Source organism: Hyaena hyaena, unplaced genomic scaffold, assembly GCF_003009895.1.
Source record: "Hyaena hyaena isolate Hyena2069 unplaced genomic scaffold, ASM300989v1 scaffold_4, whole genome shotgun sequence".
Taxonomy (NCBI): Eukaryota; Metazoa; Chordata; class Mammalia; order Carnivora; family Hyaenidae; genus Hyaena; species Hyaena hyaena.
This window is the reverse complement of record NW_024080636.1, coordinates 929,135-943,822: the sequence shown is the minus strand read 5'-3', so window position 1 is coordinate 943,822 and position 14,688 is coordinate 929,135. Positions and strand designations below refer to the sequence as shown.

General features: G+C 39.8%; 1 protein-coding gene across 3 annotated transcripts in view; it reads right to left on the bottom strand.

Moving 5' to 3' along the window:
• The window catches only part of TNRC6B (trinucleotide repeat containing adaptor 6B), a 241,071-nt gene that overhangs the window by 143,035 nt on the left and 83,348 nt on the right, over nt 1-14,688 (bottom strand). For all 3 annotated transcript variants that reach the window (XM_039236190.1, XM_039236196.1, XM_039236206.1), the window contains exon 4: nt 6,480-6,547. In XM_039236190.1, coding sequence (XP_039092121.1) covers nt 6,480-6,547 — 68 coding nt within the window. The remainder of the gene's footprint in view (nt 1-6,479; nt 6,548-14,688) is intronic.

Here is a 14,688-nt window from a genome sequence, read left to right as displayed (position 1 = left end):
AAAAAGAGGCCAAACTCATTAATACAGTTGGCTCCCACACAGGTTTGAATTGTGCAGGCCCCCTTAAATGCAGATTTTTTTTCAATAAGTACAGTAGAGTACTATAAATGTACTTTCTCTTCCTTACAATTTTAAAACATTTTTTCTAACTTATTTTATTGTAAGAATAAAGTTTTTATAAAATATGTTACATACAAAATAGGTATTAATTAATTGTTTTATGTTATCAGTAAGGCTTCTAGTCAATAGCAGGTTATAAATAGTTAGATTTGGGGGGAGTCAAGACTTATGTGTGGAATTTTGACTGCATGCCCCTAACTTCTGGGCTGTTCCAAGGTCAACTGCACACCAACGCTGATATCTGGCTGCAAATAATTTACAACAAATAATCTGCCTACAAACATCTAGACTATCACTTGTCTCATAAATAAAACCAAATCAAGAGCCTGTCTTGGGTGGAAACATTTTATATGAAATGAGCTTTCAATAAGCATAGTCAAACACAATCTATGAGCAAGTATCTGCTTATGCTGCTTTTTGAAAAGCTATTATAGTTTTATATTTACCCCTGTGTTAAACACATTATGTGATTAATGCTGTGTGAGTTTAATGTAGTAATTATATGGCAATAAACTTAGCTTGTCTGATTTGTTACACTAGCTTGTAAAGTAAATATCCTCAGAAAATGATTATATTAGATACACTAATAGTTAATAAACCTCATTAAAAGCAACAATATTGAAACACTATACACACACACACACACACGAAGTGTTTAAAGCTATACACTCTACTAAGTGTTATTCATACATACATCAGAATTCAACACAACTAATCTAAACATTAAGTTTAGCACAGGTATTTCTCAATATCAAAAGTCAATTATTTTTCAAGAGGGCTGCCTACATGCATAGCTATCCTAATCTGCCTATTAATAGAACACAGTTCTATTAAAATAAACATCATGGAAATAAAATAATGCTTTCAAAACTTCTAGAACCTATGGTAAAAATGTTAAACGATGAAACAAGGTAAGTGGTGTAGATCAGCTAATAAAAACAGTTTTAGTCCTAATCCTCATAAGAGTTTGCCCTATGACCTTGAGCGTCATATTATCCCTGTGTTCCATCTGCCTTCATAAGTGAAACAGGCTCTTCATACAAACGGAGACCAATGAATGAGAGCCATTTTGGAAATCAATTTGGAAAAAAAGTAAGTTAGATCTCTGCCTCACATCATACACAAAAATGAGTACCAGTTCAATTAAAGGTGGAGGGGTAAGGGCGCCTGGGTGGCTCAGTGGGTTAAGCGTCCAGCTTCGGCTCAGGTCATGATCTCACAGTTCATGGGTTCGAGCCCCGCAACGGGCTCTGTGCCGACAGCTAGCTCAGAGCCTGGAGCCTGTCTTCGGATTCTGTGTCTCCCTTTCTCTCTGACCCTCCCCTGTTCACACTGTCTCTCTCTCTCTCTCTCTCTCTCAAAAATAAAATTAAACATTAAAAATTTTTTTAAAAATTTAAAAACTAAAGGGGTAAAAAAAGCAAGAAAACTAAGGTATTTTTATTTATTACGTTAGGGCAAGAAAACTAAGGTATTTTATTTATTACATTAGGACAGGGACAACTTCTCTAAGTAAGCACAAACTATAGAAGCTATAACAGGTTAATTGATTTTACCACTTAAAAATGTTTTAAGTTTATTCATAAGAAAGACACTCCAATGTTAAAAGGAATGGGATAAAATATTTAAAACACCTCAGAAAACAAAGCTACAAAGCTAATATCTATATTTTATAAAAGATCCTACAGAGGTGCTAGGGTGGCTTAGTTGGTTGAGTATCTGACTCTTGATTTTGGCTCAGGTCACGATCCCAGGATTGTGGAACTGAGCCCCACATCAGGCTCTGCACTGAGAATGGAGCCTACTTAAGATTCTCTCTTTCTCTGTCTCTCTATCTCTCTTCTGCACCACCCCCCCCTCTCCCCTACTGGCACTTACTTTCTCTCTTTTAAATAAAAAAAAATAATAATTTAAAAATACATAAAGGGCTCCTACAAAACTATCAAAACAAACAATCCAATAGAAAAATGAGAATACTCGGGGCACCTGAGTGGCTCGGTTGGGGGTCCAACTTTGGCTCAAGTCATGATCTCGCCATTCTGAAGTTCAAGCCCCGTGTTGGGCTCTGTGATGACAGCTCGTAGCCTGGGGCCTATTCCAGATTCTGCGTCTCCCTCTCTTTCTCTGTCCCTGCCCTACGTGCACTCTGTCTCTCTCTCTCTCAAAAATAACTACTAAAAAAATATTTTTAAGAAAAATGGGAATACTATGCAAATGAATAATACATAAAATTGAAAAATTTGTGGTCAATAAATTAACAAAAGATATTCCATCTCATTAGTAAGCAGAAAAGTACAAATTAAAACGATTAAATATTAGGGGCATCTGGTTGGCCTAATCAGTGGAGCATGCAACTCTTGATCTCAGGGTTGTGAGTTTAAGCCCCATGTTGGGTGTAGAGATTACTTAAAAAAATCGAACATACATACAATAAAATATAAGCATGGCAAAAATTTAAGGACAAATAATTTTACTGTCATCAAAGGTGAGAAGAAATGGGCATTATCATGCACTAGTGATGGAAAGGATCATGGGTATTGCTTTTTCGGAAGGCAACTTGATAGCAGCTCCCTCCATGTAAAAAAAATACATCCCATGAACCAACAGCTCCATCTCTAGAAATTTATTCTACAGAAATACACCTGTGAATAAAGATATAAAAATAAAGATGTTCAATAAAATATCATTTGTAGTAATCAAACCAGAGACCACCAAAACATCTATTGGAGAAGAGTGATTATAGTCCATCCATTCAACAGAACATTCTGCAGATGGTTAAGAGCATGAAACAAAGTGTGAAAGATGCCAAATTAGAAAACCAAGTCACAGAAGAATTATGTTGGAGGGAAAAAACCCTTTTCAGTTGTTGTTTTAAAATATACAGAAAACAGGGGCACCTGGGTGGCTCAGCTGGTTAAGCATCTGACTCTTGATTTTGGCTCAGGTCATGATCTTGCAGTTTTGTGAGTTCAGGCCCCATATCAGGCTCTACACTGACAGCGCAAAGCCTGCTTCAGATTCTTCCTCTCTCTCTACCCTTCCCCCACTTGCACTGTCTCTGTCTCTCTAAATAAATAAGCAAATTAAATTTACAAAGATCAGGAGAGGGAGAAGAGTAAAAGGAAGAGTCTCAGTTTTATTTCTGTCTACATTTACCATTTGAATGTTTCATGACGATCGTGTACAGCTGCCCCTTGAACAACATGGAGGCTGGGGCACCGTCTCCCCAGCATAGTCGAAAATCTGCGAATAATTTCTAACCCCCCAAAACGTAACTACGAATAGCCGGTCGTTTGGAAGCTTTCCTGATAACACAGTCAGTTAACACCTATTCTGTATGATACATTCATATCTATGCTGGTTTCTTACAATAAAGTATGCTAAAGAAAGGAAAATGTTTTATTTTATTTTTGTTTCCAGTTTTTATTTAAATTCTAGTTAGTCAAGATTTAGTGTAGCTGGTTTGAGGAATTTAGTGAAGGAAATGTTTTAAAATCATAAGTAAGAGAGAGTACATTTACAGCACGGTGCCATATTTGTCTGCTCAGTTCTTAGAGCGTATGGCCCTTGATCTTGGGGTCAAGCCCCATGCTGGGTGTAGAGGTTACTAAACATAAATAAACTTAAAAAATTTCCATGTATAAATGAACTTGCACATTTCAAACCCATGTTGTTCAAGAGCCAACTGTATAATTTAAAACATAAAATAAAAAATAAAAAGAAAATAATAAGTGGGAGGGGCGCCTGGGTGGCTCAGTCGGTTAAGTATCTGATCTCAGCTCAGGTCATGATCTCAAGGTTCGTGGGTTCGAGCCCCGCGTTGGGCTCTGTGCTGACAGCTAGCTTAGAGCCTGGAGGCTGCTTCAGATTCTGTGTCTCCCTCTGTCTCTGACCCTCCCCTGCTCATGCTGTCTTTCTCTCTCTCTCAGAAATAAAAGCATAAAAAAAAAAAAGAATAAGTGGGAATTCCGTAAGTCATTCAACAATGTGTACACTTCCAGGATCTAGAATGTAGTATGCAGTTCCTAGATCTTAGTATCCAGGAATTTATCATCTTCTGCCAACTACAGTTCTGAGATGCAAAAAATAAAGTAAAATAAAATAAAAATTAAAAAAATTTTTTTAAATCTTTTAATTTTTGTTGCCTCAAACCAATGAACACATCACCTTTGCTACCCACTCCCACAGAAGAGGTATACAGGTCTTTGAGAGGAGTGCCTACTGAGAAGAGTCATTTCAATATAGGACAGCAGATCAGGACCAGGAAACAAACAGAACAGAAACAAAACAAAACAAGACTCATCTGTGAAAAGGCACTATGAGACCCAGGAGAACAAAACAAGGTAAGGACCCAAGTCCACCCGGCCGTCTGAAGCTCTCTAAAAGAACGGTTTGTATAACATAAAACTTGTGGGAGCATCTGCCCCAGCAATGCTTCCTGAATACCTAAAGAAGTTGATACAGGATAGGGGTTACTGGAGCAGGTTTTTAAAGATAAAGACTAGGGGGCGCCTGGGTGGCTTAGTCGGTTAAGCGTCCGACTTTCGCTTGGGTCATGATCTCGCAGTTCGTGGGTTCGAGCCCCGCGTCGGGCTCTGTGCTGACTGCCAGCTCAGAGCCTGGAGCCTGTTTCAGCCTGTGACTCCCTCTCTCTCTGACCCTCCCCTGCTCACGCTGTCTCTCTCTCTCCTAAAAATAAATAAAACATTAAAAAAAAAAATTTTAAAGATAAAGACTAGTTTGTTTTGGAAATGGATACCCTCTAGAGAACAGAACTTTCGTCTGTGTTTTAAAAATAGGCTTAATGCCATTTTCATTATTTCCCCCAACTCCCTCTTATCCATGAGACTTTGATTTTAACAACTGCACAGTTTTGCTAACCACAGTACTTTTCAGGAACACAGCTCCCAAGACTGGCAAAGGATTTGGGTTAGGAAGATATTATAAAACACTTTAATGTCAGAAAGATCCAGATTCAAATCCTAACTTCCATTTCCAGCTGCATTTCCATGGACAAGTTACCTACCCTGATCTCTGAGCAAAATGGTACACTGCAATGAAGGGAGGTAACATATACAGCATCTAACCAAAGTACTTTGCGCACAGAAAACCCTCATCATATAGAAGCTGTAATTTTTATATTATAAGACCTTTGACCGGAAGGTGGGGTTGGGGGAGTGGGCAGGAGGACAGGCAGATGCACCTGAAATGTTCCTGTAATTCCACTGGGACTAGAGGTTTGGCATTCTGCTTTGCTAAAGATGAACTGATTCCGTGAGCCCATGTAGAATATAAGTGCATTTGACAGAACACTGCGAAGTTAGGATTTATATTGTAAGCTATTTTTAAAACTGCCTGGTTAGCAAATTAAACCAGCTGTGAAAATATCCTGGTTTCCATTCACAACAAATACAAGACAAACATTCTCCTTTAATGAACCGGGCCTCATGGCAGCATAACATATTCCACATAATTCATTCCTAAGTGTTTCGGAGACATACTTTTCGTAAGGCAGATCAAAACTAAACTCTTTTCTATGAAACAGAAAATAAGATGAGAGAGGACTTTCTCTCTACAGGTGTTCGGTAAATTCCATGAATCACTCACTATCCTATTCAACTTGGGAGACTACTGTCCGAATAAAAAATAGTAGTTATGTCAGTACTTCAAGGCAGTCTTAAATGTTTTTCCTTTAAAAGGGCATATGAAACACCAGTCTTCTCTGCAACACAATTTTTCAAGTTCTGTGGCAAAGGGAGGGGAAAAAAAATCTATTCACTGTCACCAAAAAGCTACCCCGAGGACTTCCAATTTCAGATTTAAAACTGATCACTCGTTAAGAAGTCAGGGGAGAGGTCTTGAATAATTTAGAAAGTTGGCTAAGTTATATTATTTATCATTCCTGTTCCTTTAGGGAAACAATTTGTTATTTAAACAAAGAACAGAAGTATAAATAACTAAATGGAATAGAACTTCAGGAAGTACTATTCAAATAAATTCACACGTGGAATGCAGGGAAAACAGTCTATTAGTTTAGTGCACTTCACTAAAAAAGTGCACTAGAAAAGACAACCAGACTGAATTAGTTCAATTTGGAACATCCTGAGCCTTAAAGCCTTTGCTAAAGTGTAACATAAATTTTGATTAGTCAAGTGTGAAAATCTACAAAGCCAACTTTCTTGTCCCTCCAGTTAGTCTGTCTATAAATAGAAGCTATGCATTAATAGCCACCAAAGCAACTGGTGAGCTCCACGACGTGCCCAACGTATGCATTCTCTGCAAACATGCTCTCAGTGTGCTCAACCAAAGTGCTTCTGAAGATCTGTAATAGGACCCTTTTTAAATAAACTGTGACTCACTGTTTGCTTTCTTCACCAGGAGGTGGAGTCTTGCCATGCCCTTCCATTACAAAATCCTCCTGTTCCACCTGCAAAGGCAAGCAGCACAGGTCAGCAGTAGTCAGGAACTAAGATGTAACTCGCTTAAAGTTCCAGGGCCTGCCCTGTGCGGAACCACATGGCCCTGTGCTATACTGTCTGGCACAGGAGCCTAGGCCAGTGGCTCTCAATTGCCAAGTTCGCTCAAGGCATCTCTCCTTGGGTGCCTAGATTTGCAGAACAGAAAAGGAAACATCGTTGACTTGCACCTCACATGACTGTAACAAAAAAATAACATCCAGAATATAATAAATAATTGCTAGGAATCAATTAAAAAAAAAACAACAAACCAATGTACCAGAGAGATTTACAAAATAACTGAGTAGGAATTTTACTGAAGAAGATGCACAAATGAAAAGATATCAATTTCATGTCAACCAGGAAAATGCAAATTAATGCAAATACCACATTGGCTAAAATTCAAAAGTTGGGCAATACTGGAACATCTGGGTGGCTCAGTCGGTTAAGTGACCAACTTTGGCTCAGGTCATGATTTCGCAGTTTGTGAGTTTGAGCCCCATGTCAGGCTTTGTGCTGACAGCTCAGAGCCTGGAGCATTCTTTCAGATTCCATGTCTCCCTCCTTCTCTCTGCCCTTCCCTTGCTTACTCTCTGTCTCTCTCAAAAATAAACATTAAAAAAATTTTTTTAAGTTGGGCAATACCAAGTGTTGGTAAGGGTACAGAGCAATAGCAATGCTCAACCACTCCTGGTGGGAAGGAAAATTGGTACAACTGCTTTTCAAAAGTTTGCCACTATCTGGTACACTTGACTATGTATTTACTGTACAAACTAGTGGTTGCGCTTCTAGATAAATATTCCAGAGAAACTTTTACACACATATAAAAACTATTGTTTTTAACAGGAAAAAGAAACCAGAACAAATATCCATCAACAGTAAAATAAATATACATACTATGGTATTTTCGGACAACAGAATAAATACTATTCTATATGTAAATGAATGAACTATAGCTACACACTGCAACCTAGATGTGTTATAAAAACACAATATTGGGTGAAAAAGCAAATCACATAGAATATACACACAGTATAAACCCATTATATAACGTTCAAATATAACATTTTAAAACTATATGTATGTATATATACACATGTATGTGTATATATAGTTTCTAAAAACTAGCTTTAAAAAAGGAATGACATACCACATTTAGGCTAGAGATTATCTTAGGAAGGGAGGGAGGGGATTCAATCAGGAAGGGGCATATGGAGGGTCCAGGGGTATGGTTATATTCTATTTCTTGGCCTATGTAGTAGGTAGATAGGTGTTTGCTTTGTAATTATTCTTTTAACTACATGTTTCTTCCTTTCCTTTGGTTTATTTCTCAATACAAACTTCAAAGTGGAAAAAAAAAAAAAAAAGCATGTTACTGTTCCAGATGGCTTACCGGTCTGGAAAATCAGTGACCGAGATAGAGCTACCTCTGCAAAGTGGACTATTAGTCCCATGAAAACTCCCCTGAAAGGCATAAATTTAAAAAAATCAAACAGATGTACTCAAGGAAACAGGACTATTCCCAGCTCAGAAAAATACAGTCCATTTCTTATAGGACCTAATAATCTGGAAGACAGACAACACATATACCACAACGAAACCCAAAGAAAACAAAAGGGTTTCCAATTCTGTCATCTTCTCCACAGTCTCCATTTCTCAAGAATACTAGAGAAGACAGGATAGTGTTAAGAGGCTAAGTTTTAAAAAGGACACAAAAATTTAGAGGTGTTCATAATTTCCATTAAAAACTGGAGGAGGAAGAAGCATATGCAAGAGTCATTAAAGACGCACACTGTGCATATACTGTAAAATTCAAACCAGGTTTTGACTTGATTCTTAGGAAATTCCTGACTCTGCAGCCTGCTGGACTTAGCCAAGGAGAGGGAGGATTCTTCCATCCTGAGTTTACACTTAGGATGTAAAAACTCTAGAAATAAAAACAGGATTGCAGAGGGAAATGTGTGAGGAGCTAGAGGTGACCTGGTTGTGTTACAAAAGTGCAAGTGCACCTGGGTGGCTCAGTCGGTTCAGCCCAGGTCATGATCTCACAGTTCATGAGTTCGAGCCCCACGTCAGGCTCTGTGCTGACAGCTCAGAGCCTAGAACCTCCTTCAGATTCTGTGTCTCCCTCTCTCTCTGTCCTTCCCCACTCATGTTCTGTCTCTCAAAAAAATTTTTTTAAACATTAAAAAATAAAAAAAAAAGAGTGCACACATGTTTTAAAAAATCACTGTGTTGCACATTTTATGTATTTCACTATATAAATGTTATGCCTTAATTAGGAAAAACAGGTGAAAAAGTTTAAATTTGTTAAGCTCCTTGGAACCTCAAGCCTCAATTATTTTCCTAAAGACAAGAATGATTACTCTCCTGCTTATATATATTAATTTCTTGATCCTTCATCTTTAAGAATTCTCTCTAAAGAGTTCTAAATTATGCACCTTGGCTTCTGCTTAGTTTTTTTTTTTAAATAGGTTTATCTACAATCAATTTCTAATGAAGTACAATAATCTAATGAGAAGCAATGATCAAGGAACCCACAGCTTCTACAATCTCTTTCACGTAGGCTCCCAATCTTTTAACTCCAGCCCCCATGTTATGCATACTAGTCTTCTCCACCTGGATGGCCCAGTAAGTTGCAAAATGAAGTATCATCTTTGTCCTTAAATGTCCTCTCCTTTTTATATCCTGAGAATGGTACCATCATTCACTAAAATCCCCAAACAGGAAACCGATACATGTATCCCCTACTTTTTGAAAGTTTGTGTTTTGCCACTTCACTTTTACTGAAGACCTATTAATACCTATTTTCACTAACCACCCCCCCCCCAAAAAAAAAAGAAAGAAAGAAAGAAAAGAAATCTGAAGAGGATTTTCGGTTTTACAAAAAAAGGTGAAAAGCCAAAGAGCGTTCAGCGTTGGTTTTGTAGCCAGCCCACTGTAGAGGCAGCATGCCCCCTGAGCCCCAAGAGGGGCACCGCCAAGCTCCTTCCCTGGGACTACAGTCAGCATCTCCGCATCCGTGAGCAAGATGTGTCCTAAAGTATCAGAAGAGCCTAGGAGAGGTTATTTTCTGGATTTGAGAATGCTCCAAGATTTTTCCATATAAAGAAATGGTCATTGTTTCTTGGCTTGATGCAACATTTAGACTTAGGAAAGATTTCTCAGGAATGCTCTAGTTTCTGATAACAGGGAAAACCTGTCATCACACAAGAATCTAAGGTTCCCTCCTTAACCCCACGTCCTATTAATCACCAAGTATTGTTGCTTCTACCTCTTACATGGCTCTCCCATCCACCACCCCTTCCTTTTCCTCTTTAACTGCCGTAGTTAAAAGCCAGTTTCTCTAAACCTCACAACTACACAAGCCTTCTCACTGGTCTTTGTGCTTCCGGGGCCCATTTCATTTTAAGGCATCCTCCAAACCACTTCCATCAAGTGGGCTTTGTAAAATGCAAATCTGACTGCATCGCTCTCCTCGAAATTTTTCAGTGGTGCCCCCATCGCCTATTCTGAGTTCATTTGGCTAAGCCACCTTTTTATCTGCCTCTGCCTCCCTCACCCACTCGGAACCCCTGGCGGAGCACACACCTCCTTAACTCCCTGTTCATTTACATGTACTGTTCGCGTTGGCCTAGACGACCCGGCCTTCTGCCCACATATAGTTCAAATTGCTACTCATTCCTTTTAGTGCCAATTCAAATGCCTTTCCCAGACACCGTCTCCTGCAGCAGGGCTTACACCTTTTCTCAGCCTCCATCATCTCAGAAGGCAATAGAAACGGTCCAGAAAGAACACTGCTCCTTATTGCCGCTTCCTGTTTCTCTCTAGTCCACTTCCAGTCCCTTTACATCCTTACTTCTTTTTTTCTACAAATTTCAAGAACACTTGGACTTCATGTGAGGGTCTCCACCACTCCTCTCCGTTGATCTCATTTGGAGGAGTTTCAAGATTTTTATTCTGAAAACTTACACCATTACCCTCACCTTTCTCCCACTACCATTCATTCATTCAACAAACATTTACTCAGCACATACCACATGCGAGGTGCCGGACTAAGATAAAGGCAAAGAGGGTAGTCTCTGCCCTCAAAAAGCTTGCGAGTTAGCGGGGAAGACAAAGAAAAACCAGTGGGCACTGTGCGGTGACAGATGGTAGCCACACCTGTGAGCACAGCGTAAAGTACAGACGTGTGGAATCCCCTAAATCTCAGGGAACACCGCGTCAGCCATGCTCCAGTTAAAAAGACACAACCATCAAGTGTGGAAATGCAATGCAATCACACAGGCAGGGCTCTTGACTCAGCCTAAAGGAGTCAGACACACCAGACCTACCCTAAGCGGGAGACTGTCCTCCTTCCTAAGTCAGCTAGGAAACAGGCAGGACCCGAGCGGCTCCACACCCAGGTTTGTCACACAAGCGCCTCTTCCCTTCCCTCCGTCCACGCGAACCTGGGAAGAGTCCTTGCAGCTCCTGCGATTGCTGCTCTCTGTCCTCAGAGTCCATTCGGAGCCTCCCCTGACAGGCATTTCAGTGATTTTTCTCCTGGACACTGACTTCTTGTGAGGATGTTTCTGTCTTACCAATCCCTTACCTTTTTGTCTTCTGCTCCAGGAGTACAGCGCATAGCTGGCAGCAGTTATAAAACGGGGTCCTTTGTGAATTTTCGCTTCCACTCAGTGCTCACATGTCAGCACCTGGCCTGTCAGGCCCTTCTTCCGTCCTGTCTTTCTGGTGAGCTGCTCCTCAGTCCTCAAAGACTGGTTCAAAAGTTACTTTTTCTAGGAGGCATTGTTGGCAACTATCACTGCCGCCTCCGAACCTCCCAAGGTGTTCCTTCCCATTTACCTTGCAAGGCCCAGCGAGCAGCTGTGATCCTTTGTTCACCCATTTCCCCTCTGCTGGTGAGCCTTGAAGGGGAACAATGTAATCTTTGTGTATCCCAGAACCTAACACAACCCTTCTAGTGGGTCATTCATTCAACATACCTTCTGAATGCCTTCCCTGTGCCAAGTAAGCACTGGGTTGAATAACCCAATGAATGGCTGACCTCCTACACCACCTTCCTCACTTATTTATTCTGTACCTTTTCCTCTCTCCTCCAAGACTCCAAACCCATCCATCAGGCATGCTGCCTAGCCCGCCCTTTCTGAAGAGGACAGTGCAGAAGATCATCCTGAAAGCCTATCTTACACAAAGCCCCTGTTTTTTTCTTGTCAGGATTATGCAGATGAATCTGCATCTTCACCCATTTCCCCCTCTCCCACTGCTCAGCAAGGCTCCCCTCACCACTTATATTCTATATTCACGACCTGGATCATACCACCTCCTCTGGGGCCTTACTGTCTAAGGAAATTTTTCTTCCTTTCCACTAAATCATCCCCTCAACTGACAAATACTTCATAAATTCTTCTATTCTGAAAAATTATTTTTGGCCTTGTGACGCCCTCCAAATATCCAGTTTTCAGTCTTTCCTTTACTACTCAAATTATTAAGAGAATAAACTATACTCCATTACTTCCAGGTTCTCATCACTGATCTGATAAAAAAAAAATTGTTATTGAGGTACTACATATATGTGATTTTAAAAGTCAAATAATACCACCAAGCTTATAAACAAAAACAGCACTCTCCTTTGCTGGCCCCTCACCCTGACTGCCACCTCCCCCCCCATGTATGACACATGGATCTCTCTTTCCCCATCCCCCCAAGAGAAGTCACCATTTTTGTTCAAATCAATATTCAGTGCTAATAGTACTGTAACTAATAATAGATACAGGTGAATCATACAGAATAGTATAAGTAAATTTGCTTTTCTTGTATAATTTTTTGTTTTCCCTGGAACTAACAATGATTACTTTTTTCCATTTTGGGGCGGGGGGCTTAGTATTTATTATGTAGTTTTCACTAATTCATCCTCAAACTCTCCAACAGAGTTGTAAATCTCCTCTTAATAAATCTCCTCTTTAATAAATTACTTCAGGTAATCTATCAATTTCATTCCAGTCTTGGAGACATTCCTCGGGGGTGTTCTCATGTTCCAGTCTAGATTGTTTGCTCTCTAGGCCGCTAAATTGCTGACACTTTGCCAAGGATGTCTCTTCCCCTTCAACTCTGAAATTCCTGGCTCTGTCTCCTACCCTGGAGCATCTGTTCCCCAGATCCTTTGTCTTCTTTTATGGTTTATTCTCTGGTTTAGGTGGAACATATATTCCAGTGATTGCCTGATAAACAGTATGTGGGAAGTAAAATTTCTGATCTCTTGAATGACCAAAATGTCCTTATGTTATCCATATAAATAACTGACATTTTATATATATATATTTTTAAACCCACATACGTAATCAAAGTAGAAGATCAAGTTAGTAGGGGCGCCGGGGTGGCTCAAGTCGGTTCAGCATCCAACTTCGGCTCAGGTCATGATCTCACAGCTCGTGGGTTCAAGCCCCGCATGAGGCTCAGTGCTGACAGCTCAGAGCCTGGAGCCTGCTTCGGATTCTGTGTCTCCCTCTCTCTCTGGCCCTCCCCCACTCGTGCTCTGTCTCTGTCTCTCTCTCTCCCCCTCCATGAAGAATAAATATTAAAAAAATAAAAGAAGTTCTAATCAGTAAACCTTTTTCCCTCCAAAATTTTGAAGGCACACTGCATTGCCTTCTAGTTCCCGGAGATGCAATATAGAAATGTGACAATATTCTAAATCTTAATGTTTAGGCCATGACCTGTGTCTTCTACAGAAACTTTTAGGGTCTTTCATTTCTCCTCAGTGTTCCACAAGTGCAAAGTACTAAGTATGGTGTTTTTTGTTTTGTTTTTTAATTTATTCAGCTTCTGGGTAGGTACTTGCAATCTAGAAATTCAGCTTCTTCAGGTTTGGGGCATTGTCTCTATTTACTTATTTGATAATTTTATCCCCTCCAGGAATTCCTTATTCAGTGTTGAATTTACAAGATTGATCCATGAATTTTCTTCTTTTCTCTTCACTGTGTCTCTTTGACTTTTTCTTTTACTGCCTGGAGATTCTCTCAACTTTACCTTCGAATACTTCTCTTCTCATTTTTAAAAGAATTTGTTATTGTGACTTAATTTTTGAAAGCTTTTCCTTGTTCTCTGAATAGTCTTTTTTTTACAGTCCTGTTCTTGTTCCATGATTATAATACCATCTCTCATCTTTGAAAATATAGTTCTGTTTTAATTTTCTTTTGATTATATTAATCAGTAATATATTACTGATTTCCTCTACATTTCTCTTTTATAAGTTCACTTTGGTCGCTATCTTCCAGTCACAGGTTTTTAGCAGATGTCTGGTTATCTTCAGTTACCTACTGATATTTATTTATTTATTATTTATTTTTTTAATGTTTATTTTTGAGAGAGAGAGAGAGCATGAATGGGAGGACAAGAGAGAAGGAGACACAGAATCTGAAGCAGGCTCCAGGCTCTGAGCTGTCAGCACAGAGCCCAATCCAGGTCTTGAACCCATGAACCGTGAGATCATGACCTGAGCTGAAGTTGGACACTTAACCAATTGAGCCTCTCAGGTGCCCCTTATTTATTATTTTTTAAAGGAGATGGAAGGTTATTGACTACATTGCAAGGAAGCGGTGGGCAGGACAGCCAAGGAGAGACGGTCTGCTGTGATCTACCGATATTTAAAAGATAAGCCTGAAAGGGGCACCTGGGTGGCTCAGTCTGGGCTCAGATCCTGATCTCACAGTTCATGGGTTAGAGCCCCGCACTGAGCTCTGTGCTGATGGCATGGAGCCTGCCGGGGATTCTGTCTCTTCTTCTCTCTACCCCTATACTGCCTGTGCACAAGTATGCATGCTCTCTCTCTCTCAAAATAAACAAACTTTTTTAATGAGCAAATTTTTTTAACTCCTGCTCCCTCTCCCTGGACAACCACTAACGTGCTTTCTGTCATTATAGATTAGTTTGCATTTTCTAGAGTATATATACATGTGATAACCAGGACACACTTTTTGTGTGTGTGGGGGGGGAGGGTCTGGCTTCTTTTGATCAGAATAATTATTCTGAAATTCATCCACACAGTTTCATGTATCAGTAGTTCACTTCCCTCTTATAGGGGGTACTACTCCAATGCAGAGAATCTACC